The sequence below is a fragment of the Seriola dumerili genome, unplaced genomic scaffold, assembly GCF_002260705.1.
Source record: "Seriola dumerili isolate Sdu_G_001 unplaced genomic scaffold, Sdu_1.0 BDQW01000478.1, whole genome shotgun sequence".
Taxonomy (NCBI): Eukaryota; Metazoa; Chordata; class Actinopteri; order Carangiformes; family Carangidae; genus Seriola; species Seriola dumerili.
In genome coordinates, this window is record NW_019174733.1 from 2,769,026 (window position 1) to 2,796,120 (window position 27,095).

General features: G+C 38.7%; 3 protein-coding genes across 3 annotated transcripts; all 3 read left to right on the top strand.

Moving 5' to 3' along the window:
• The first annotated feature begins 2,297 nt into the window (after positions 1-2,297).
• Positions 2,298-5,216, top strand: LOC111235163 (multiple inositol polyphosphate phosphatase 1-like). Its single transcript, XM_022763499.1, has 5 exons — positions 2,298-2,517; positions 2,597-2,791; positions 3,380-3,477; positions 4,342-4,472; positions 4,832-5,216. The coding sequence occupies exons 1-5, from the start codon at positions 2,298-2,300 to the stop codon at positions 5,214-5,216; spliced, it is 1,029 nt and encodes a 342-aa protein (XP_022619220.1).
• A 638-nt stretch (positions 5,217-5,854) lies between these two features.
• Positions 5,855-11,688, top strand: LOC111235387 (multiple inositol polyphosphate phosphatase 1-like). Its single transcript, XM_022763835.1, has 5 exons — positions 5,855-6,523; positions 6,600-6,794; positions 7,754-7,851; positions 8,817-8,947; positions 10,047-11,688. Exons 1-5 carry the CDS (start codon positions 5,935-5,937, stop codon positions 10,429-10,431), a joined length of 1,398 nt encoding a protein of 465 aa, XP_022619556.1. The 5' UTR covers positions 5,855-5,934; the 3' UTR covers positions 10,432-11,688.
• Positions 11,689-12,386: 698 nt separating this feature from the next.
• On the top strand, positions 12,387-24,769 carry LOC111235358 (bifunctional 3'-phosphoadenosine 5'-phosphosulfate synthase 2-like). Its single transcript, XM_022763795.1, has 12 exons — positions 12,387-12,602; positions 15,335-15,449; positions 15,599-15,834; positions 15,948-16,086; positions 16,266-16,384; positions 18,674-18,787; positions 19,764-19,875; positions 20,813-21,018; positions 21,157-21,292; positions 22,614-22,882; positions 22,992-23,221; positions 23,769-24,769. Exons 1-12 carry the CDS (start codon positions 12,576-12,578, stop codon positions 23,908-23,910), a joined length of 1,845 nt encoding a protein of 614 aa, XP_022619516.1. The 5' UTR covers positions 12,387-12,575; the 3' UTR covers positions 23,911-24,769.
• The last annotated feature ends 2,326 nt before the right edge of the window (positions 24,770-27,095 follow it).

Consider the following 27,095-nt stretch of genomic DNA (forward strand, 5'->3'; position numbering starts at 1 on the left):
ATATTCATAAAAAATATTTTTTGCAATAAAGAAAAAAATTACATCAAACAGAACACTTATTAATTTAGACAACTGCTTCTTAAAACACACACACACACGTGATCAAATCGTCATGATAGAGTTCCACTGCTGGTAATGCTGATTATTTTTAACTTCAGTAGGGTAGTGAGCTGAACATTCATTGTCATAGTCTTAAAAAAAAGGACTGGATGCAGCACAATAAACTGAGTTGAAATTGCAGTCTGACCTTTACAAATATAACTCCACTAAAACTACATTTGACATTTTAATGCACACTTGCAGTAATTCTGCTTTTCAGTCATGCTGCCTTTGGTACCACTGATCAGCTTATACTCCTTGATCAGATAAAATAACTGGGTTGGCATATCTTGAATACCCACTGAGTACATTTTCTTCTGTTTAGTTTGACAGAGCATTCACTGTCTCTGTAGGTAACCAGCCTTAACTGATATGTGACTCCTTCAAGGATCAACAATGGATCCATTTTACTCATCTCTTAGGGTGTCTCTCTCAGTTTAGTTTGAAATAGCTTCTTTTCAATGTAAAACATGTAATGACACAAAGATCTGCACAGCACAGATTATCCTCTAACATGATAAAACACTAATCCTTGTTCCAGACCCTGACAAGTCATAAAAGTAATTTAAGTGTAATGCAACCAAGAAGCCTTAGAGATGGATAATAATAAGAGACACGGCCAGATGATGAAAAGGTGTAAATGCTGGCTGCAGGGATGTATATATGCGATGTAGTGTAAACAAAAGTATTTAAAATTGCATATTTAAACTGGATATGAGACACTTAAAATGACAAGTGTAAATGAGGCTGGATTACAATTCTCTTAAAATCGTCACTTCCCTTTCTCAGCTGCAGCTTGCACAGACTGTTTTTGACTGGCTCCTGGAAAACAGACCACATCATCCCAGTACTTGCTTCCTTTTACTTTCACTTTTGAATTTACTTTTGAGTTTGTGGTGTTTGTAAAAGTTTTGAATTGACTGGTCCCTGGATGGGAATTCCTATAAAGCCCAGTAGAGTCTGCTAATACACCCAGATGTTATCTAAAAAATGTTAACAGTAAAATTAGGAAAATATACCTGAAACTGCAATATCTTAATTCCTGTGATTTTAGACCTGTTAATAACTATGTATGCAATGTGGAATAGGCCTAGCAGTTTATGACATACTGTAAGCCTGGATGTATTTTATATCTAGCCAACAATTACAATTATTATATTATTGTCAATTTAATTGAGAATATGTCATTTTCAGTGGCTGAGAGAATTTGGCTAGCTATAGGAATTTTGTTATAGGCCTACATCATGTCAAGATGGGTCTTGCATTTGTGGAGTTTGCATATGTTTCATGTCATCTTGATGTTTACAGTAGTAACACCTAAATGCATGTTGATATACAAGTGCCTCATGATAGGGTCTAAGTATGAAAATCATGTGAATACTTTTGACTTTTTACTAATGGAGTACTGTGAGTTCAGTATGAAGTGTAAGGCCAAATGCAGTAAAATCCTGTAAGATTGAATTTTTACCAAACAGCATCTTGTAAACTGAAATATAACTGGGAGACAAGAAGATAAAATAGGTGCCATAGTGACTAATGTAGAGTGGATGGGGAAATAAATCACAAACAAGAGGTCCATGAACCTGTGGAACACTGCACAATATTCAACATAAGGACATATTTTACTGTTGAACTTCCATTTCTGTGGTGAATGTTTTGTTATTTCCACTTTAATCTGAAAGCTGTTGAAGTGGAACTACTGGAGCTGTGATAATGAGAATTTGTATCTCTACAACAGTGCTGTCAAACTAGAAATGTGTGGTCAAAGCGATAGAGTAGATTAAACAAATGGCTTTTCAATAACACAGTCTTCATATAAAACAACTTCACTGTGCCACTGTAAGATATTAAAACATCAGTAACGACTTGTTTTTTGTTAAAGTGGAACTTTGTAACTTTTTTTTCTTCATTGCAAACAATGAATCAAAATTTACAATACAGGAAGGAGTTTGGTGACAGTAGCTTGAAATATCTGGTTTACTTTTGAGGTAAGCATATGCTGTGATGAAATTGGGGTAAACAAACAGGACTGGAATCTGCCCAGTCCAATTTTTGATGCTCTCACACTGATGTTTGAGGTTTGGAAAAGTTATGCAGACAGTTGATTTTTAAGCCTCCCCTTGGATGCATCATGCTGGCTTCTTTTTGGAAATTCACTATTATCATCTCATTCTGTTTACTTCCTGTGAAGCTTGAGGATGACTCAGATATACCAGCGATTGCCAAATATTTCAACACAAAAAGGTATGAACAACCTTAAGCATCTGGCCGTCAGGCTGTCGAAGCTGTTCCCCTCACTGATTTCAGAGGAGAAGCTTCGAGGTGGACTCATCAAATTCATAACCAGCTCAAAGCACAGGTGTGTGAACAGCACACTGTCCTTTAAAGCAGGACTGACTGAGCTGTGGGCTATTAAAGGTATGGCCATGATGATTATACTATCACTGTCCACCACTTGGATGCATTTGCAATAACCTGTTCCCATTTCTCCACCCAGATAAGGAGTTTGACCATGCAGTGAACGACGCTCTGATGAGGTTTTTTGACAAATGCACCAGGTTTGTGCAGGAAGTTGACAACAACCCCTCAGCTTTGACAGAGGTGGACAAGTTCAAGGAGGGGCCAGAGATGAGGAGGGTCCAGGAGAAGATCACAGATCGTCTTAGGGTCCCGTACTGTCTCATCACACACGGTCTTATCTGCACTAAGACTACCTTTTTGGCTGTTGAGTGTGTTATTAACATATACGCATGTATGCAAGATTTACCTTAATCCAAACTTTTAAGAATCCATGCTTTCAGTGGTGAGTGTGTTTTCCTGGATTAAAGTTTAATCCAAGGATAGTAAACAAACAGTCTGAAACAGACCATAGAGTCAGTGCATATTGATTATATTTATATATACGTATATATAAGACAGTATACATCAGATTAAATGTAAGAATTGTAAAGTAGACAAGAATTGAGGAGGATAACCTGCAACATGAACAACCCAGTGATCATATCTGACACTAGGTGGAGCTGTTTCGGATGTGGATGTAGTGAGGCCTCTGCACCAGTTTGCTTAACCAAGCAATGCCTACATAGAGGATTCAGTTTTAAAATCAAGATAAACTACTTTCTGAGCAACTGTAATGCTATTAGATAGTAAAATAGTTTTTGGTGCTTGAAGTGGGAGTATGCGCTCTCTAAGTGCTTTCCAGTTTATTTCAAGAGGATGTCACTTTTCTGGCATTTCAGCTTTCCTGTAACTTCACCACTCAGCATTTTATCTCCTGCAGACATGACTGAAGCTGCAGTTTATGCATGTGCTTATGAATTTGCCATCAACGCAGTGAACTCCCCATGGTGTCAGCTCTTTGATGAGGATGACGCAAAGGTAAAAGAGCTTCAGTGTTCAACAGTATGTACAGTTAATGTGGCAGTGGCATCAAATGCTTCGCTTAATTCAGCTATGGAGTTCAAAAGTCTTATTACATTTAGTTAGGAAATATATGTGGAAAAGGTGAACTTCCTTTTTCAAGTTTGTTTATTTATGGGGTTGTTTATCACAGTGTGACAGACAGACAGCATGAACAATACCAGGACCTTGAAACTGAAGCAGCTAAATGGAATTCAGCCACAGTTCATTTGTTATTTACACCTGTATTAGCAATTTCTGAAACAGCCCTAAATTTCAAAATACAAAAATGCTCGTACTCTGCAGCTTTGGCAGCAAATTTATCTTATATTCCACTGTCACAAGTTAATTTATTCATAGAGAACAGGATGTTTCTTTACATAAGCAAATATTGTTCTGATTTATCGCATGTGAGGACTTTACAGAGGCAGCACCTCTATCGGCCACAGTGTTAGTGTAAGGGTTATATTTAGGTTTGGGTTATTTTGCCCTACGGTCACAACAAAGTGGCACTTGAGTTACCCAGAGACACACTTCAGCTGATCAGATGGGCATTTAGGTTGACCAGGGACACAAAGTACAGAAAGTACAGAAACTAAACCAACTGCTGAATCTAATACAAACATGACAAAGCTAACAAATAGCACTAAGTCATCTAGATATGCCATTGCTTCTCTCTAAGGAGGGAAGGAAGCATTAGTCACACAAGAAAGAATGTTTTGTGTCTTGTGTTACAGGCTGACCTAAAACTCAGACAGCCTGAAATGTAACCTCATATAATGCAAAACTAGCAGATTGCTATAAACAACATACAGGCTACCATTGAATTTTCTGCACCAACAGGTTATGGAGTATGCAAGTGACCTGAGGGAATTCTGGAAAAGAGGCTACGGCCATGATATCAACAGCAAATCGAGCTGCATTCTCTTTCATGATGTGTTTAGCCAACTGGACAAGGCAGCCAATGAGATAAAGTAAGTCATGTTTGAAGGACTGCAGTCCATACAAATGTGGGGTTATACTAACTGAAGACCTTGATGAAAACCTTCAGTGGAATAGATTAAATAATTAGGGGTATCTTTGGTTTTATCTGTTTGTCCCTTCATCTTAGTTTGTGTCCTGTCCCTAAGTTACAAGTATGGAGGTTTAAAATGTACAAATATACAGACTGAAAAATAACTGGTATAAACACTTGGGTCTAATTACCCAGATATTACTTGGTACACATTGCATGTTCTGATTTGTATTAGTAAAACTTATGAAATAAAGCTCTTTCAATCTTACAGCAGAAGCTATGTTTAATTCTGAACCCCATTTGTCCTGTATATGTTAGGTCAGGCCAGCAGGTGACTGAAGCTGTGACAGTCCAGGTCGGCCATGCAGAGACCCTCCTGCCACTGCTTACCCTGCTGGGCTTCTTCAAGGACAGTGAAGCCCTGACATCGACCAACTACGCCACACAGACCGAGCGTTCCTTCCGCACCAGCCACATGTTGCCCTATGCAGCTAACTTAGTCCTGGTTCTGTACGACTGTGGGGGAAGTGACCTGAGACTGCAGCCACTGCTCAACGAGAAGCCTGTGGCTTTCTCTGGTTTAACTGGCCAGCAGGCCTCCATGCCGCTCTATCAAGACGTCAAAGAGCACTACAGAGAACTGCTCCATGGCTGTGACTTTGAGACTGAGTGTCAGCTGTTCAAGCATCCTGCTGAGGTTTAGGTAAATGGGGTGCATTTTATTCTCTTCTATTTGTAAAATGGAATAAACATTATGCTCCTATCCTGAAAATGTCACTGGTTGAAGAAGTTTTTTCTCAAGTGCTCTGTTTTTTATACATTGAATCTTTGTTGCTTTAATGTAATCAACATTTTAAAATTAAGATATGACTAAATTCTGTTGTTTACTTGTTTTCTGAGATTTTGTTTTTGTTTTCATAGTTATGACAAATGAATTGAAAAAACTATATTATATAAAGCTCCTTTAATCACTTATTAGTTTGGCCAGTTTCACATTTCTCCACACACACACACAACAACACACACACACACACACTATATAATACTATATATATATAATATATAATATATATAATATAATATATATATTCTTTTAGTCAAAAATACTAGTTGAAACAAAAACATTATTCATTTTTGCCAGGTTTTAAGACCAGGGCCATTGGATTAATGAGATTTGTTGACCAAAGGGATATGGAGTAAATCTGAGGCTGGGCAGTTGCCCACTTTGGTAATCCAGCCTTGGTCAATGTTCAAAGTCCATTATAGTCTGTGTCACTCTGTTACACAGAGCCTGTATAACCGTTACACAGGCTCTGTGTAACGGGTTGGCTGGACAGTCCCACGTGGACGACGTCACTCCGTTTTGGGTCTGGTAGGTGGAGGTACACACGGCAATACATAACAAGCTATTTGGCTGAATCATGCCGATCATTTTATGGAAAATTATTGTTGTTCATCTCACCACCACAATTGGCTTTTCCTGTTGTTTTCGTAATGACGTGAGTCTTGAGGACAATCAGGATATACCAGCGATCGCCAAATATTTCAGCACGAAAGGGAGGTATGAGGAAGTGAACCCGTATCTCATAGAGGACATACTTGCTGTAAACAGATCTATTTTACAGCCCCCGTCAGCACAATGTCGCGAAATTCATCTGACTGCCATAATAAGACACGGCACAAGATACCCGACGACCAAAAACATCAAGAAGATGCGGAAACTTTACGACCTCGTCAAGAGCAATGCCTCTGCCGAAGAGAACTGGCTGCATGAACTTCAGACGCAGTGGACGATGTGGTACAATGAGGACATGGACGGCCGACTCGTCCAGAAAGGAGTGAATGATCACAAGCATCTGGCCGTCAGGCTGTCGAAGCTGTTCCCCTCACTGATTTCAGAGGAGAAGCTTCGAGGTGGACTCATCAAATTCATAACCAGCTCAAAGCACAGGTGTGTGAACAGCACACTGTCCTTTAAAGCAGGACTGACTGAGCTGTGGGCTATTAAAGGTATGGCCATGATGATTATACTATCACTTACCACTTAGATGCATTTGCAATGACCTGTTCCCATTTCTCCACCCAGATAAGGAGTTTGACCATGCAGTGAACGACGCTCTGATGAGGTTTTTTGACAAATGCACCAGGTTTGTGCAGGAAGTTGACAACAACCCCTCAGCTTTGACAGAGGTGGACAAGTTCAAGGAGGGGCCAGAGATGAGGAGGGTCCAGGAGAAGATCGCAGATCGTCTTAAAGTCCAATACCCTACCATCACAGATGGTCAGTTGCAGAGGAATCCTGAGATCTTTTATGTAAATAAATTCACCGAATGCATTGGGGGCACTGGGTAAACATTTACTGTTGCACCCAGTTTCCTTCAAGCTCCAATCAAGTACACTGGACAAAGCACACCATACTATAGATCGGAGCTTCATTCTAGTTTGCACAGAGCCCCAGCAGACCTCCTACACTGGTATGTTACCTGACCACAGGTAACTGCAACTGTTGAATAAGTGGAATCGAGTGGAAGCAGAAAGTGTAAAATGGTAATGGTAAATGTACTACTTAGTTTGTGGCAGTAGAGAAAAGCTTATTGAATATTTAGTTAGATGTGTTGAGTTTATAGATATTTCCTTAAAAACTTCCCCATTTAAATCTATTCTTTATTCATTGATTATTGAAAACTTTATCTTTGCTCAATATTGAAATTCATGCTTGCCTCTAAGAAAATATCATATTTTAGCATATGCAGCTGATCTGATTTGCACTTACTAAAAAAATCCCAAGGTTACACTCACACTTAACTGAACATAATTAATTGAAAATGTACCAATTGAATGCTGTCTACAGTTTCCCAGTATTAATACAAAATTATATCATCCTCTCCAGATCCTCCCAGTGAATTTACGGTCACATATCAGTTCCTTTCCAGGAAATTATAGAAAATGAAGGGTCAACAGTCTGCAGAACATCTCATTGGTCATACAATATTTCACAGTGATTATGTACACAGTAGGTGGAGCTGTTTTCTACTCTGAAAATATCCAAGCTCCTGCACCCAAGTTAGTAATTTATTGAACTTTAGTCAAGTGTTCACTCAGTGCAGTACACCATGGTGTTTCGGTTTTAGGATAAATTGGGTCATTTCCTAGTGTTCCCCTTTGTGTTTGTTTTAAAGGCAGCATGTCCTGTCTGATTTCACTACTCATTAACGTTTTATTGCAACCTTCCTCTTACAGATATGGCTGAAGCTGCTTTTTATTTATGTGCTTATGAGTTTGCCATCAAGACCGTGAACTCCCCCTGGTGTCGGCTCTTTGATGAAGTCGATGCACAGGTATGTGCCTCAGCTATTTAATGATTGTGTATTTAATGTTGGAGTCTCATCAAATGCCTGTTAATTCATCTTCAGCTAAGATTCCATCACACAAATTAAAGGAGATGTTTGTGGGTCAATAACCCGAACTGCTTGTTTTCAGTTAATTCATTCATTGTTAATCATTTATCACAACATGGACAAATAAGATGCTCTGCTACACAAGCAGACACTTTGCCAAAACTGCCCTGAATTTCAGAATGCAAAAATGTCAGTGAATTTGTGTTTTGTTGTTTTTGGTTGTTAATGTGTCAAGTTGATTTTTTCACAAGGTTTTTTTTTTTTAAATCAAAATGTATACAATGATTTCCTAAAACTTTCCTTAAATTTATCAGTAGCACATCTGCAAGTAACAGAAAACCTAGATAGGAACAGAAAGGAGAAGTAACAAGATTTAAGGAGGGTTCAAAAACAATAGAGCAAACTAACAGACCTATGTAATTCTGTCTGAAGTACCTGGGACAATCAGTCTTAGACCCTCAAATATTGTGAGGAACAATGCCACTAAAGACACCTTAGTGGGGCAAAATGTTGAATATGTCCCATTTATTTGTTTGTGTAGTTTTGTAAACCTGAATTTAAAAGTCAAAGCCAGACAGGTGGCTACAAATTAACTTCAGCTATACACCCTATACAGTATTTCATCTGTTGTATTACTAAGTTAGAGAGAGCCTTCTGCCTTATCTACAACTTGTTTTAAAAACAAGTAGTATCAGGTATTCTCTGCCTTGCCCCAGTATTCATTCCCTGAGAAACTATTTGGTATTATCCATGTCACAAAGAGTGTTTTGTGTCTTGTGTTACTCCCTGACCTAACACTCAGGTAAATGTTACCTTGCAGGGACAGATTTGTATCTTTTGTAGTCTTCACACAAAGCCCACTTCACATCCAAACTACCAACTGTTTGTACTATTTGCTTCATCAGGTTATGGAGTATGCAAATGACCTGAAGCAATTCTGGAAAAGAAGCTATGGTCATGATATCAACAGTAAGTCAAGCTGCATTCTTTTCCATGATTTGTTCAGCCGACTGGACAAAGCAGCCGATGAGAACAAGTGAGTAAAACATGTTTTTGAGCACATAAAAGTGAAGAGTGTTGTCGTTTGATGTTTTTGTTTTTGTCAATCCCATGAAAAGACCAAAACCAACAATGCATTAGCACGTCTCTAATTATTTCTCAATATCCTTACCCTGTCTTTGTCTCTCAGCCCCAAGACCATTCGTTCCTACAAAATATGTAAAACTTGCTGAGTGTTTGTTGGGGACTATTTTCAGCTGTGGATTAATACACATTTTGTGTGATAGTCAGTACTAGTATAAGATAAACTACAGTGGAAAGGTTCATTGTAATGAAGGAACATGTAAGCCAGTGCAGCGATGTGGTGCACTGATGAGCTTTTAACAATGGACGTCTATGGAATAAGGCCTCAATTACACTTCCTTGCAGATGTGTCTAGTGACAGCTGCAGACACTGCGGACGCATAGTTGTTTTTACACTTTATTCTAGTCAGCTTGGAGGAGTGCATGCACAGTTGGTGCCCTTGTAGCATAGTGGCTGCACAGGCTGGCAGGGACAAGTCTGTGGGGACACAAGAAATTGGTGGGTACACAAACATCTGTACAGAGCCTTGCATACATTGTCTGATAATGAAATTTACATCACGGAGACCCTAGCGGACCCTCACATAGGCCTATTCGCAGATGAGGAAAGTATAACACTAGCTTAGTATAACACTTGTTAGTAAGATAGGTTTATCATTGTTTTTTGTCTTCTTATGAGATGTGTTGACAAAAAGCAAAATATACAATATCACCAGTTATATCCTTTAAATCACTGCACGGTAAGACACAGTAAAAGATTGAGGCACTGCATGTCTTCCTCTAGTCAATTTTTCACAAGTGGAGCTGAAATGATTAGTCGCTCAACATAAACATTTGTAATTGTATTTTTGTAATTTATTGAGAAAAAACATCGAATCTCTGATTCCAGCTTCTTTAATGTGAGGATGTGGTGTTTTTCTCTGTTTAATATCATTATACATTGAATATCTTTGGGTTTTTGATTGTTGGTTGGACAAAACAAGACTCATCTTCAACTCTGGGGCCATGTAATGGACATTTTTTAATACTGTCTGACATATGCTATATGTTAGGTCAGGCCAGCAGGTGACTGAAGCTGTGACAGTCCAGGTCGGCCATGCAGAGACCCTCCTGCCACTGCTTACCCTGCTGGGCTTCTTCAAGGACAGTGAAGCCCTGACATCGACCAACTACGCCACACAGACCGAGCGTTCCTTCCGCACCAGCCACATGTTGCCCTATGCAGCTAACTTAGTCCTGGTTCTGTACGACTGTGGGGGAAGTGACCTGAGACTGCAGCCACTGCTCAACGAGAAGCCTGTGGCTTTCTCTGGTTTAACTGGCCAGCAGGCCTCCATGCCGCTCTATCAAGACGTCAAAGAGCACTACAGAGAACTGCTCCATGGCTGTGACTTTGAGACTGAGTGTGAGTTGTTCAAGCATCCTGCTCAGGTTTAAGCTGACAGGGTGGATTCTGGAAAAGAAGATATTATAATGGATGTATTGTCTTTTCTTTGCAAATGGAGTGAATCTTGTGTTGCTAATTGGCGCATCTTAGTCTGAATGTTTCTCCTATGTGAATCATGAACATATTACTTTTTGACTTGAAGAAGCATTTTCACTCCCTTTGTCTTAGGCCTGAGAAAAGGCAGATTTGTTGGCTCTGAAACGCACCACAATCCCAGCCTAAGAATTGAATTTCAAGTTTATCTGTACCATCACAGTATTGCTACTGCTATATTGCTTATTTTGCAAGGATTCTTTCCATTGTTGCATAACTTGCAGTAATTAAAGAATTTATTTTTGCAGTGTACACATTTTATATGTTCTGCGTATGAAATTTATGTATCTGTATTCATCATTGTGCTCTTTTCCTGTTTCTCAAGAAGCACTTGAAGCATTTCCTGAACTGAAGTCTGCTGCCATTTGTGGCTGCTAGATTGAATATTGTGTGGTCAGTATGTATGTCAAGAAAATTGGTGGTGTTTATTACATTATACATGCCTCACAAGTCATTTAACCTTTTTATATATATATATATATATATATATATATATATATGGCAGCTGTTTCTGGTGCCATGGGCCAAACAAGCCAGTGACTACTCTGAAATCACATGACATTTTGGTTTAATTCAACATGCATGCAACATGCAACATACCATCATCAACCACACATAGTACCTTTACACCTTTACGGGTACACAGCTTCCTGTTATGTCCCTTATCCCGGTTTTATTCGGTATATATAACAAAAGTGGTTATTCATAGCCCTGTATGATTTTAACATCATCCAGGTTTGTGATTGTCTGTGCCAATAAGAACATTTACTTTTCCAGGTTGTCCAAAATCAATTTATTAATGAATCCATTTATTAAACCTTTACAACTGCAGACCAGATAGATTAAAACCCTTTATTGATGACTTATTCACATTTATAACTGCAGGTGGCTTATTAGAATTATTAGTTATTCTTATGAATGGCTTACATCTACTGCATAAAGCCAATGATTTTCTATCCTAACTATATAACTATACTAATAACTTATTAATAACTGTTACTCTTTTGGCAATAATTTACATAGAGAGATTATGTTGGTGTGGATCTTTTGTGACTGCAAGGTTTGGATGACTAACAAAATAATCACTAGCACTTTTCTTTTTCTCTTTTCCACCTGTAAAAGGACAGTGAAATAAAGGCTATTCCCCAAAACGAGAGTGTTTGAGACCCAAAAACTCATCGTTACTAAAGTTAATTATGACTTCACAAGACGCATTAGCTCATTTCAAACATGGATAATCAACTGCAACAGGAGGTTAAAATATACTGGTAGAACCTTAAACTGCGAACGCAGAGTATCTAACGCTTCATTAGTTTTGGTGGGTTTTATTAGCATGTTCTCCCACCCAAATATTAACTGGTGCACTATAGAGCTCAGTTTCTTCAAGGGCTTAGTAACTTTGGCTGAATAACATCATTTAAGTGTGAATAAATTCAGCCAGAAGACAGTAACAAAAACTTACTGCCATTTTGCTTCGATAGAACTCAACTGGCGTTAACTGATATGTGCTCGCTTTTAAATTACACCTAACGGTTTCCTACTGACGTACAGCAGTGACTTAGAGGTTAGCGAATGTGTTTTAACGGTTCAGTTGAGTCGCTACAGCTACACTCAAGATTTTTACTGTAATCTGAGTTGGGTGTGACATTGTCTAGTCACCGCCAAAGGATACACTGGCACTGCCTGGTGTAAATTAAGAGTATTGGGGTTAATTTAGTTTTGCTGTAAAGGAATATCACGCCCAGCCTCCGACAAGTCCTGCCGGTTACGGTGCTCGGCCCCGTCATGTCGTTATGCTTGAGTATTGGCTGCTATCCGGCAAATTATGCAGATTTCTGGAGGAGGAGGAGGGCTTGAGGCTGGGCCAGCGGAATGCTACGTGTCTCGGTAGTCCCTTTTAAAAGCCCGTCGTCTTCTTCGATTACCGTAGCCAAAAGTTTGTCACGACTCGAGCGAGCGGCAGACCTTGTCACCACCCAGGCCCGTGTGTGTGTGTGTGTGTGTGAAGCCCGGTCCGTCGGCGGTGTTAGACTCTTGCGAAATGTCCGGAGTGAAAAAGCTAAGAACGGTAAGTAGATGTGGAGATAACGGGGAGGGGAAGAAGTGTCAAAAGTGCAGAAAAGTGTGTGAGCGCTTGAGATGTGGTTAAAACTCCTCCTAAACATGTGTCAAGTGGGTGTCTTATTAATACAAAACAATGATAGTGTGATTATCACAACTCAACATATACGTTCAAGTTGTTGACGAAACTCTTTCCACTGAGGTCTGGTGCGCTCACATAGAAAAGGCAGCACAAAGTTGACACAATAGATGACTTTTTCCTTCAAAGTAGCGCTGGATCGTTGCTTTAAAGCTTGTTTTCTTCAACGCCATGTTCACTTTTGTGCCTCTTTACTGCACTACCAGGTGTGATGGTTACAGACATGCCTAGACTCTGAATAGGCTGGTTGTTGTAGTAACGTATCCAAGTCTGTTTGGTCCATTCATAACATAGAGTGTCTTGTGAGGGTGGGGAGAAAGACGCCACTGTGAGATGGCAGGCTGATGCTGCACAGGAATGCTGCTAACTTGGAGAGCATATGCGGATTTATCCTAAAAAAAAATGAGAATAGCAAGAAATCAGACATGACCAGGAGAATTTTGTTCAAAAAAACCTGTGTTTTATAGTGTTCAACATTGCACATAGTGTGTGACACTGATTCCACCATATTAATTACAGAAACTATTTTTAATCAAAAAGGTGAAACCAGCTTCTTAAATGAGAGTATTTTGAATATCCTTGAGTTATGAACAAATTTTTTTGACAAGGATCAATTTAAATATCTAACCTAAACTTATTTTTTTCAATAGATATTTATTATTATACAGTATCTGATGGGAATAATCATTAGTTGCAGCCCTAAAAATCAAGTGTAATTTAATGCATACTGTTGTTTGAGTTGTTTAGTCACCCAAATTTTGACAGAATACCTTGACTATCTCCATTATTAAATGTATGCGTTCCGTTGAGAAATTTCAGAGCGCTTATCATCGTCTCATCTGCTGTGAATTCCTTAGAAAGAGGATGTAGGCTGAACTGGGAGCAAGAGAAAGGAGTTACATAAGGTCTTCCTGAATGAACAATAACAAGACTTTATATTATGTTTCTTACACAGGAATTCAACTGGGAAGTGCTTATCAGCAGGCTGGTTAAACATAAAAGCATTTGAAATGCAAAGAAAAAATTATTAAAATGAAATAAGAATAATAATATGAAGTGAAGTAATGTTTTTTGCGATAAAGGCATGTCTTCAAAATTGGGTTTTGGTCTTCAGGTTTTCCCTTAACTAAACTCACAGTTATGATGTGCCAAAAAATACATCATGTTCCCACTGTTGAATGGTTCCTCAATTGTTGAATGGAAGAGAGGGAGAATAAAGAGCATTGTGTTGACATTGGGTGTGTGATGGAAGGTGTGAAGGTGTCTCCTGTGTTTGGAAGAATAATGCTGTTTGTCTACAGCTCACCAACATAATGTGGGTGTGTACATGCACTAACCGCAGGCTATGTGACATTTGGAGAAGAATAAACTCATCATTAGAGCATATTTAACATACTTTGAATTGTTTACTCGTTCTATGTACAAGGTAAATGAACGCCCGTAAAATCAAGGTCAGATAGATAGATAGACAGATAGATAGATACTTTATTGATCCCCTAGGGGAAATTCAAGAAGTCAGGCCAGTAGTGTACATTAACATCCTTCTGCAGCATCAAATTTCATACTTTTGTTAAAAAACATCTTTTGTAAAACATTTCAACTCATTAATAAGTCATATTTCGTGTGATTTATATTTTTTAGTACCAGCACTGGCAAGATTGATTATCTATAAACTGCAGCACTTCATCCACTTGGAAGACAGCCATAAAGAAAAACTTTATGCTGTGCTTTTCCCACATTCTTGACTGAAACACACCTTTGTTTGTTGAGGTCACCAATTTTTACAGTCACTGCTGTGTATGTGTGTGTGTGTGCGTGTGTGTGAGAGAAAGAGCTCTTTAAATGCAGATGGTTGGTTTTAAAATGAAACCCTGTGAGATCAAATAGCATGTTAAACTGCTGTAACACTGGGTTGAAATGTGGAAGACAGGTTGTAGGCAAAAGGTAATAGTGATGGGGGGGTAGCAAAAAGTGAAGCTGTGGGGTGGATGTATGGAAGAAGGGAGAGTGGGTGCAGAGGGCAAACGTGTGGGCACGAGCACTGCCACATCATCGCTGGGCTGCAGGCAGCACACTGGACACATTGTCCAGTCAGTCCTCTCCCTCCCTCCATCCCTTCCCTGCCTCCCTCCTCTACCCCTCCCCTCTAGAAGTCAATACAGCCCCATTTATCCACAGCTTGGTCCACATAGTCAGTTTGGGCAGGGCATCTAGAACAAGTGGTGCTACGCTAAACTTGGCTCTAATTTCTCTGTAAAGTGCCATGACGTTAATTGGCACGGCACAGCAAGTCTGATCAGGTCTGAAGTCATTGTGTCTACATTTTTTTTCTCAAGGCCCCGCTAACAATTACCTTACAGATGTTACCAGACTTGACAAACTGAGCAGAATAGACAAAGAGGAGGTGTGACGTGTGTGTTACATAATATTCTTAACATGATCTGAGCTGTTCACATTTAGATATACCCCAGTAAGATGGCTTATTGCAACTACTCAATTACTGTTTGCCTTTTTTCTACATCAGGCTATCAGTATCGTTAGTATCTCCCACAGAATCACTTCAGTTTGCCTCTATCTGAACCCGTGTTCTTCTATTTCAGGACCTCAACAGGTCAACCAATGTGGTGTACCAGGCCCACCATGTCAGCCGGAGCAAGAGAGGGCAGGTCGTGGGTACCAGAGGAGGCTTCAGAGGCTGTACCATCTGGCTCACCGGTAAATCTTTATACTCGTATATGATATCCACTTATTAGTCATGAAGTGGCTCATTCCTCTGCCATACAGGAAGCATACATTGCATAAGGATTAAACTGATATGGACTATTTTAAACACACTGCTTACACGTCTTACTACATTTTCCCAGGTTTGTCTGGTGCTGGGAAGACTACCATCAGTTTTGCCCTGGAAGAGTATCTCGTGTCCCATGCCATCCCTTGCTACTCACTGGACGGAGACAACATTCGCCATGGCCTGAACAAGAATCTGGGCTTCTCCGCCGAAGACCGTGAGGAAAACATCCGTCGTGTTGCTGAGGTGGCCAAACTGTTTGCAGATGCTGGGCTTGTTTGCATCACCAGTTTCATCTCCCCCTTCGCCAAGGTCAGAAAACATTCTGTTTTCATGGAATGGTGCATATCTGTTCATTTAAGTAGCTAGAAAACCATTATCTGATGAAGGCTTAAGTGAAATATATCTATCGTTTTTCTTTACAGGATCGTGTTGAGGCGAGGAAGATCCATGCGAGCGCCGGGCTACCATTTTTCGAGGTGTTCATCCATGCTCCTCTTGAGGTGTGTGAGAGCAGAGATGTAAAAGGACTTTACAAGAAGGCTCGGGCTGGAGAGATTAAAGGTCTGTGAGACAATGAACCTTCCCTGTTTAGCACGCTACCACCCTTTGAGTTATTCAAGTAATGCCAAATCCTTTCTACAACTACAGGGCGTGTGGTTATACATATATCTAAAAATGGACTCTCAATGGCTACAGGATTTCAATGACATTTATTTTAATGGTTTTACATTTGTCGTCAGGTTTCACTGGGATTGATTCAGATTATGAGCGTCCTGAGGTGCCAGAGCTCGTACTGAAAACCGGAGAGCTCTCAGTGAACGAATGCCTCCACCAAGTGTTGGAGCTGCTCAGAGACCAGGTGGGGGCGACCGACAAGAATTTTGGTTTCACAGTTGAACAAATGACTCACTGTACTGCACATATTCTCACAAAACAATTAACATTACAAACAGGAAGAAAATAATCTGTAAAGCAATGACACAAGACACATGCGCACACAGGTTTCAGCTGTGGGCCAAGGAACCATTGTGTAAGTGATGTAAATGTCAAATACTAATACCTATTAGATTGTCAGTGACAGAGAATAATATATCCCCATTTAAACAAGCAGTTTATGTCACAAAGAAACTTCATTATAGTCCATGATGCGCTGTGCTAAAACCAAACAACAAGGTAGGTTTTTGCAGCAAGAATAATGATTCAGTTGAAAAAAAAGTAGCTACCACATACATTCACCGAGCACTTTATTAGGAACACCATACTTATTGCTGGTTAGGGCCTCCCTTTGCTCTCAAAACTGCCTCAGTTCTTCATGGCATGGATACCACAAGATGCTGGAAACACTCCTTTGAGGTTCTGTTCCACGCTGACATGATTATATAACATCATTGCTGCAGATTTGTCAGTTGACATACAGATATAGAGTTTACATTATAATTTCCAGTGTTTGTCACACCCTAACTTTATAAGTTAAACTGGAAAGACAAGTGTGACCCAGCCCATGTCTTATGAAATAAAAGTACTATTAATAGACTTAGATGCAAGCAATGAGAATACATTTGAAGGATAACAGGTTTTCATCTGCTGCCTAAATTTTTTTTTTTAAAGTTAGGCACATAAGGTTTTCCCAGCTCTGTCTCTGAGGTACAGGTGATTTACTTTTAAATAAACTGCTGTGTTCCCTGTAATTGATAAATACAGTAAATTAATTATATTTAAAAAGGCTGTTGAGAGAGGAAATGGAGGATTGTGATTGTAGCACTCAAGTCACACTGAAGGAATGGAAGATAAAATGTAGTAAGTAGTTGCATTTACATGCATATACGCATATTGCATAATAAATGTCTTGAGGCAATTTTTGTAGCAGTCTGCATCACAATATACTTCCATGAAGTTGGGTCACTACCACATTTCAAGTTGTGACTGATTCCCTTCATTATTTGGAAACTGCACATGAAGTAGTAGGAGTCAATTACAGATTTTAACTGTCATTCTAACAGTTGTTTACATCATAAAAGTAACTGTTGAATGCTTGTTCTTATTATTATAAGGCAGCTGGTAATATCGCTACATTTCCAAAAACAATAGAGCAGTGTAAATTTACTAAAGTATGGCACCTTTTTCATCTGCTCAAATCTGGTGCCAGTAATTTAGTGGGCACTGGTATGACAAGGGTTTGAGCGAAACAAAGAGTTGCCACGTTCATGTTCTCTTGGTAACACAGAGCTAGGATGCAAACTCGTATGCACTTACACAATTACACATCAAAACAACCACAGAAAGTTACAGATGTTAAACCTAATTGCAGCCAGTTCATGCTTCCCTGTACATAAACTAGGTGCTGGACTTTTGTGTTTTTGAAAATGTATCAAGTAAAGAGAAAAGTTCAATTTGTGGAAGAAGGGCAGCAGGAGTTATCAGTGCTTTTCTCCAGAGGCCTCTAAGACAACTCTAAGCTGTTTTTTCATTCTCGTCTTTTAATAGTGACCTGAGGCAACTGGTTCATGCAATAAACTATTCGCTAGTATAGGAAACTAATAATACCCACAAGGACAAATTAACTAACTAAACTAATGTAGCGACACAGGTGTGACATGAAGGTTTTACAATTATTTCACCCTTGCTTTTAACACCACACAATACATAAAATATACATAAAATTATATTGAACATTTGAATATTTACAATAGAGCCACACAAATTGCATAAAAAATATTTACAACTACAACGTCACATCTGCAATTAAAGACCAAACACACAGGCACACCCTGTAAGTCAATATATTACTATAGAGCTGCAACAGTTTGTCAATAGATTGATTAGTTGACAAAAGAAAATGAATCAGCAACCATTTTGATAATTGATTAACAATTTCAGTTTTTTTAAAGCAAAAATGTGAAACATTTTCTGGTTCTAGCTTCTCAAATGTGAAGATTTGCTGCTTTTCTTATGTACATATGACACTAAATTGTATATCTTTAGATTCTGAACCACTGGTCGGATAAAACAAGCAATTTGATGACATCACTTTACGCTCTGGGAAATTGTGATGGGCATATTTCACTTTTTCTGACATTTTATAGACCAAACAATTAATTGATGAGTCGAGAAATCAATCGTCATATTCCCTTTTTCTGCTTGTATGTAGAATATTGTACCAGGCGAGATCATGGAGGAGGTGAATGAACTCTTTGTTCCGGAGAACAAGCTGACTCTTGCTGTGGCTGACGCAAACACGCTTCCCACCATCAGCATCACCAAGGTAACCCAGCGCTCCAGTATATAGGTTTCTTTTTATCACACAGCAAATGGACAAGGGGGTCAATGCTGGGCATGGCGGAGAGCTGCTCATGATGAGCCCATAAACATTTTCCTCTGTTTGGACCCTGTGTACTAATGACCACTCTGACTTCCCGGGGTACTAATAAAGACATAAAACCCTACCAGGCGTAGAGCAGAAGCACTGAAACGCACACTAATAGGATTGTCTTATCAAATCACCATTCAGGTCAGTTCTCTGGAGGTGAATGGATGCTTACCACCATAAGCATTTTATTTTTTCCAGAATTTAGGGCAATATGCCACCTTAATACCTCTAGTAAAATAATTTATGGCAGTTAATGTATAATGACAATATGACTGTAAGTCAGTACGCTACATATGACTGCTTTCTAGTCAATGTCCTCAATATGGCAAGCCACTAACTTCCTTTCAGTATAAGTCATCTGATTTGTTTTTGGCCAGAAAATAAACCAGTAATAATCATGTTGAACATTTGTGAATGTCTTCAGTCTGTTACTCATCCAAAGCTGTGTGCACAACATGTTATCTCAGAACATCTCGCTATGGTTTAGTGAGTAAATTAATATACTGTTCATAAATAAGGCAGCAGCAACGTCTCAATCAAACACAGCACAATGAGGCCTTTATAAGGTTTGGCACTGGAGGTCAAAAGGTTAGAGCCAATATGTGAGTTTAAAAGAAAGCATAGATTTGCTGTGCCTGTTTTCCAACCCTCCAGCATTCTTACTACCACAATGCATTGAGTCTTTCATTCATAGAGTAATCATAGAGTTGTTTATTAGTGTATCAACATTTACAATACACTGAATACCATCATCGTAGTTAAATCTGTGGCTTTCCTGAGGTTGAAACATAATGCATGTTAAATGCTGTTCAACTTTAGTAACATCTTCCTTTCAGGCTGTTGATAATGAGTGAATATTCTTTGTCCACAGATGGATCTACAGTGGGTGCAGGTTTTGGCAGAGGGCTGGGCTAGCCCTCTGAAGGGTTTCATGAGAGAGAGAGAGTTCCTCCAGGTCTTACATTTTGGCAACCTGCTGGATGGTAAGAGATGACTGCACTCACGTTCCTTGTAAGCTTTAAACCCTTACACCCCAGCAGTGTAGTCCAACACATAAATGCTGCACTTAAAGCCCTTCTAGAGGACTCAGATGTGTTTTTTTTAAAACAGAATTTATATATTCATTACAATAAAAACCAAGATATTTTTATGGATCTATATCCTGTAAGTTAGTTTCCATCAACATCACCCGTCATTTTCCAACTGTGTTCATTTGATATAAAACTGGATGTTGTTTAACAATGTTAATTACATAAAATGGGCTATTTTTTAATAGAATGGAACTGTCAATATTTTGTGTGGTTTGCATTTGTACAACTACCACTTGGAGTAGCAGATAATGGACATGATGACATTTCAACCATTTGTCCATTACTTCTTATAATTATACATTATTCAGATAATGAATCAAGTTGTCTGTTGCCATCATCCTGCCTGTTAGCACTGAAGCCAAGTGCTATATAACTGATCTATTTCAACTATTTGACCATTACTTTTATCAAATCATTTCAACTGTTTATCTATTACCTTTACCTTTATTAACTATTTGAACTGTTTATTCATTACTTATATATTTTTGCTAACTCATTTTATCACTGATGTAAGACTAATTTCAATGCAACATGTGGTATACAGCTATTACAGTTGACTCAATATGTGTAAAGATATTTTTAAATCAAATCACATTTTGTAGTTTTTCAAATTAATTGCACCTCTCAACAATTTTACCACATACCTGCTGGCAGCTGCAGAAGTACCCCTTGTAATACAAATACGCCTGTTTGGAAATCAACACTCTTAATAATGGGTTGTTATAAGTGTGACATGCGTTGTATTTCTTTCCTTAATGTAAATAACATATCTGAAATGATATTTGCCTTCGCTGAGCGGTTGAAATCACTGAACCCTGCTCTGTCTCAGGTGGGGCCATCAACTTGTCTGTTCCCATTGTCCTGGCTGTTAGCAATGAGGCCAAGCAGGAGCTGGATGGCTGTGCGGCTGTAGCTCTGGAGCACCAGGGTTCACGAGTAGCTATTCTCAGGAACCCAGAGTTCTATGTACACCGCAAGGAGGAACGCTGTGCCAGACAGTGGGGCACCACTTGTCCACAGCACCCTTACATTAAGGTAATAAGGCCTATATATATTAAATAAAACAGAACATAAATCAAACCCCAGAAAAATATCATATTATTAAAGTCAGTTAAACATTTAAGTCAGTAAAACATAGCCTAACTGGTATTCTCTGATTATCACCTTGTGCAGATGGTTATGGAGGGAGGTGATTGGCTGGTGGGTGGCGACCTGGAGGTGCTGGAGCGGATCAAATGGAATGATGGACTTGACCAGTACCGCCTTACTCCACAGGAGCTCAAGCAGAGGTTCAAAGACATGAAAGCGGGTTAGTTAGTTTGAGTTGCTCACAAAACTACAGTCACAATTAGGGAACACAAAATGGAATATGAATTGTTGTAAGTAGCTTCTGATGTGACACTTCTGATAAATACCATTCTATAAATAAAATATCCATCACAGTGAGGGAAAAAGTAAATGAAACATTAAAGCAATGTATTTAGCAGTGCACCATTTGTCTTTCAGAAAAACTTGACAAAGGACCAGATGAAAAAATAAAATGGTAAATTTAAAGCTGCATGGCAATGATTGTGATTTGTGTTCAGTGCAGACACACAGGGCGGTATCTGTCTGAAAGTAATGAACAATGAAATTTGATCACCTTTTATTTTTATTGTCTCTCACCCGTTCACTTTGAAATGAATGCTGTGCTCAAGATTGTGTCCTTTATTTATCTGCACCGAAATGCAGTATTTATTTTGGCCATTTTTGTTTTTCTCTATTCTTTGCTGCTCCGTGGTGCTCGTCTGAGTTTTGGTACTAGTGCAAGCATGTTGTGATGTGCACAGAACAGATGAGGCTGACAATAATCTATGTTTTCCTAATCATAGCAAACCCTATGAAAAGTCGAAAACCAACAATATCCATCTCTCTGTACTTTCCAACTTCCCAAGCCTATCTCTTAGACCCAAGTGCGTTTGTACCTACTAAGGAATTAAATCTTTTGAAACGGTTCAAAAATGTATACGTTCATTGTATAAATAGGCTGAATTTCTACAATAGGTGGGGACTGTAGTTTAATATTACTTAAACAAGGAAGTAGTGCATTTGTTGGAGATTTTTTTCTGCTGCAGGTATACTTGTGAGTATTTATGATGGTATATGTGAGATTGACACAAAATAATGCTCATGTTTGTGGTTGTTGTGTCACCCAGTGCAACGCTGATGAGTTTTTAATAGTTTTTGGATACAATGGAGCTCAGTGGCACGGATAAATAATCTATGTTGGGCTTTGGCTAAACTGACAATGCTTGTTGGTAAGATCAATTCATTGTTGGTTTTTGATTTATCATAGGATTTGTTAACAGTAAGAAAAATATAGAATATCAACAGATTTGTCCTTTTTAAAGGAAATTAGGAAAGGAAATTTAATTGCCAAATTTATGACACAAAGTCCATTTGAGTTTTGTAAAAGGCATGATGAGCATGTTTGCTGTGACAGATGTTAAAATGCACAATATGATCCTCACATTTTGGACTGCACAAATCATGAAGTTCAGCAACTCAAATACTTTAATTCTGCTGCTATTGCTACAAACACTATTGTTAAGCTAACTTTATTTTGTGCTCTTCCATGTTGTCCTCCTTAGATGCAGTATTTGCATTTCAGCTGCGTAACCCAGTCCACAATGGTCACGCCCTGCTAATGCAGGACACCAAGCGCCGTCTGCTAGAGCGAGGATACAAGAATCCAGTCCTCCTGTTGCACCCACTTGGCGGCTGGACTAAAGACGATGATGTGCCTCTGGACTGGCGGATGAAGCAGCATGCTGCTGTCTTGGAGGAGGGCATCCTCGACCCAGCAAACACCATTGTTGCCATCTTCCCCTCACCTATGATGTATGCTGGACCCACAGAGGTGAGGAGCGGTGTTGCAGTAACTTATTAAGTCGGCAGTTATGATCAGTAACCTATTATATATGTGTATGATTGAATATTAACCTGCATGTCGTCCAATTTCTCAACAGGTGCAGTGGCATTGTAGAGCCAGAATGATTGCTGGAGCAAATTTTTACATTGTTGGCCGGGACCCAGCAGGCATGCCTCACCCAGAGACTAAACAGGACCTGTATGAACCGACCCATGGAGGCAAGGTCCTCACCATGGCCCCGGGCCTCACCTCTGTGGAGATCATCCCCTTCAGGGTAGCCGCCTACAACAAGACTAAGAAGGCTATGGACTTTTATGACCCAGAGCGGTGAGTTGAGAAAGATTTGCAGATTGGTAGTGTGGAAGCTTGAACGTATTGGGATTGATGCACTTTGTGAGAAAAAAAACTAGAGCAAATGAAAGGGACAAAGTGCCATAGATTATAAGTGCTGCTATTTTACTTAAGATGTAATGTTCTTAAATTAGAATGTGTCATCACATTATTTTTAGACTTGCTGTAAAATTGTGATGTAGCATTACATAACATCCTCCTACACACATTTGTACACCCAAATCTTTTAAACGAAAACATGATTTTCATGAAAATGTGAACCATCAATGACCCTGTGTCCTATCCTGTTGATACTGCTAGCAGATTATAGTATAAATCTTAAAACAGCTCCCAAAATTCTGACAATGTGAATTATGAGGCTCATCCTCGATTCAGTACCATTTGGTATTTTTCTGCTGTTGTGATCATGGCCTCATCATACTGTATAATTTGTAAATATTGTAATTTTGTAAGACTAGATAACACTTGTAATGACCTATCCTCACTCTCTGACCCTCTCTCTCTATACTGCCCTGTTTCTTAGACATACTGAGTTTGAGTTCATCTCTGGAACCAAGATGAGGAACTTGGCTCGGAGTAAAGAGTACCCTCCTGATGGTTTCATGGCCCCCAAGGCCTGGAAGGTGTTGGTCGAATACTACATGTCTCTTCAAAAGGACGAGTAATCAACACAATGCTCAGATCACCAGTCAGCAGTATAATATGAAATCATATTGTTAGTTCTTAAAGGGGGTTACATATACATCACATCCATCCCTCCAGGAGTTTTTAGATAGATTCTTCTTTTATCTTATACAAAAAATGGTATTTAGAGTGATGAACTTAGATTGCTATGAATAATGAGTAATTCTGGCAGGGGTGGGTGTTTTGTCTTCACCAAATCAAAATGACTTGTCTTAAGCAGTTTAAGCATTACATTTTTACATTCCTATAAAACTATGTGATTTATAAATCCATTGTATGTTTATATGCATATTAACTTAAGCTATGTATTTTAATAAATTAAAGGTAACTTGAGATTCTTTTTTAAATTTTATATTTTAAGTTTAGGAGCACGTCCCAAGACAGGGAAATGATTTTTGATATTTACATGTAATATCTAAAGGATGCATGACATAAACATGTAGATTTCACTTTTCGTAGCATTTTAAGGCAGTTTTGTTGCAGTCTGTCAAGTTACTTGTATGACCTCAATGAAAGTTACATGCAGTTTTATCACTACCTACAGTGCCTGTTGTTTCACATGTATGGATGTTAATTAATTCATCATGTTAATGTGTCATATTATTGTGAAACACAACATAGATTTTTTTTTTTATAATGTGAAAGTGCCTTTCTCTCAAATGTCAACATTCATAAAAAAGAGAAATTGTTTAAATTTCTTGTCGGCATTTGCCTGAAATGCATCTGAGATTTGTGTGACTTTATAAAGTGGGGAAGTGCATTCGTGTAATAAAGGCCTGCAGTTTTAGGAAGATGAAAGTGAGTATGTAAAATGCAGTAATAAAAGGAAATTATTTGTTATTATGAGTCATTGGTGAGTGCTTAACATGGACATTATGTACTGTGACCTTAACCAGATACCTTTAAATGAAATGGATTTAAAGGTTTTCTTTTCTGTGATATCTCTGTCCTGATGTTGTCTGTGTGCCACTGGTTGTGCAACATATCTTACATTTCCATCTGTCAGAACAAGGTGCACACTTATCAGTTTAAGGTTAAAGTTGTAAGGATAGGGCAGTGTGGTATTCTGGGGCTGCAAAGCCAATGGTACAATGCTGCTCTCTGCTGGCAAGAACTGGTAAAGGAAAACACAAGAATAACTGCAGGAAAAACTACTGTAAGTGCATGTGAACGGGCACAGTCACTTTGGTGTCTGACAGGAGGTTGGCTTAATAACTGCACTAATCATGATAACTTCACTCACTGAGACCAAACCCAAAGATAATCCTGCGTTTCTCACTGTTGTCCAAAAACAGTCAGATTTCATGTTTAATGGAGTGAAGTTGGACTAGCAGCAGTCAACAATGGTGATGTTCTTTAAAATTATCTAAAATCTTGTGCACAAACACATGGTTTGGCTCTGGACTGGCTTTGCCAACTAGATCTTTTATAACAGATTAAGGAGATCCTGAGACGCTTTCAAATTACACTTAAGAGATGGTCGAGTGAACTTGAAGGACTGATTAATTTTGCCAGTCATTAAGCTTTAAGGGCTTACATTGCTATGAGATGAGTGTTCTTCTATGAGGAGAACCAGTCTCCCCTGTAAGAAGCAGATTCCTAATTAGCCTTACGTGTGATCAGATCATTTAATCTGCGATGTTCCAGGTAACCCCATTTAAATCTGCTGAACTGCACCCTCAGTGCTTTATAAAATCTCTAACTACTGTACATCCAATATGTCACGTCACACAGAAATGACCAGGACGGCCACAGGTGTTAATCGCTTACGCCCTACATGCCTATTATTCTTGAATATGGGCTAACCTGATTTTTACACCCCAAAATGTGATGTACAACTTATAGAAGCGCACAAGTCACATCTCTGCTGGCATGAAGGCTGATGTGAAAGGCTGCTTATTTAAATATGAAAATGTAAATTAGTTATCGGAGTTTATCTGGAGTGGTTTGCACAGCAGTCATGTTACATGGATGTGGGTTGATTTGGGCTTCCTTAGTTCCAGATGTAGGCCAATATTTACACACAGTTCATAAGGAGAGATTGTGTCCTCGGTTATTTTGCATTATGGGTGTGAAGATCATGGATGTGATGTCCTTCTCATTATGTGGCTGGTTCTCTTAGGTAATATCAATAATAGGTCTCCAGGACCATTTTCTGAAAGGCAGAACATAGTCACATGTAGTGACTTTTGGTGTGGTGGAATTGCATCCAAAAACTCAATTATTTTTTTGTTGTTGATTAATTTGCCATTCTGTTTCTCAAATAATCACTTAACTGATTATGTCAAACAAGTCAGAAAATAAGGATCTTCCAAGTCCAAAGTGACATCTTCACATTGCTTGCTTCATTTTATTATCATAAAGAAATAAGAAAACCAGTAAATATTGACATTTCAGCAGCTGGAACCAGTGAAATTTGGGCAAAGAAAGTAAAACTTGGAACAAATAATCAATAAAATGCCGGTTAAATTTCTGTGGATCAACTAATTGATTAACTGGCAATTTATTTCAAAGTTTTAATTTAAACCCAGTAAAACTTACTTTTGTTTACATCTTCATCAACAATATAATATATTATTTTTCTATGTTTGTAAAGTAGCCTCTTATTATTATTATTATTGAAAATTTCGTCATGCAAATTTAGGCAATGGAAGTATCTTTAATTTTAATGTGTAAAACGTGATGTTTTTGTCACTGCTGGTCTGCGTCAGTGAAAACAATAACACTGCCCATGCAATTAACAACGTTGGTACAATTTAGGATTTACTATTGGTTTTGCTTGAACGTTAAACTATATAATCTTTTCAGTGTAAACATACTAAACGTGTTACGGATTTACATGTTAAACGGATACATTTGCGACAGTCTGAAATGACAGTTTAAACCGCGAAAAGTGACATTATGTTGGAAACTTCCCTAATTACAGCCACACGTGATCACTTTGACAGAAGGGAGCGTAGCGAGCAGACTCACTTTATCCTTCCGCCAGAAGCACGAAATAACTCGATTGTTGCGCTTTTTTGGGTTGAATCAATTATATGTATACGATGGTGTTAATCAGAATCTAATGTCAATTGATAATACACTATTATTTGAGAGTGCATTTGCTGGTTTTAATTCAGCAGTGGAACTATGTGATGAGAGCGGAGGGATATTTGTTCTAAAA

What these genes read in the sequence shown, in the direction of transcription:
- LOC111235163 (XM_022763499.1), top strand. Translation starts at nt 2,298, where the DNA reads ATGACTCAGATATACCAGCGATTGCCAAATATTTCAACACAAAAAGGT. An exon ending in GTACTGTCTCATCACACACG is followed by an intron (nt 2,792 to 3,379) that starts GTCTTATCTGCA and finishes TATCTCCTGCAG; the next exon opens with ACATGACTGAAGCTGCAGTT. An exon ending in TTGATGAGGATGACGCAAAG is followed by an intron (nt 3,478 to 4,341) that starts GTAAAAGAGCTT and finishes CTGCACCAACAG; the next exon opens with GTTATGGAGTATGCAAGTGA.
- LOC111235387 (XM_022763835.1), top strand. Translation starts at nt 5,935, where the DNA reads ATGCCGATCATTTTATGGAAAATTATTGTTGTTCATCTCACCACCACA. An exon ending in TGAGCTGTGGGCTATTAAAG is followed by an intron (nt 6,524 to 6,599) that starts GTATGGCCATGA and finishes TTCTCCACCCAG; the next exon opens with ATAAGGAGTTTGACCATGCA. An exon ending in ATACCCTACCATCACAGATG is followed by an intron (nt 6,795 to 7,753) that starts GTCAGTTGCAGA and finishes TTCCTCTTACAG; the next exon opens with ATATGGCTGAAGCTGCTTTT.
- LOC111235358 (XM_022763795.1), top strand. Translation starts at nt 12,576, where the DNA reads ATGTCCGGAGTGAAAAAGCTAAGAACG. An exon ending in TCATCTCCCCCTTCGCCAAG is followed by an intron (nt 15,835 to 15,947) that starts GTCAGAAAACAT and finishes TTTTCTTTACAG; the next exon opens with GATCGTGTTGAGGCGAGGAA. An exon ending in TGTATGCTGGACCCACAGAG is followed by an intron (nt 22,883 to 22,991) that starts GTGAGGAGCGGT and finishes ATTTCTCAACAG; the next exon opens with GTGCAGTGGCATTGTAGAGC.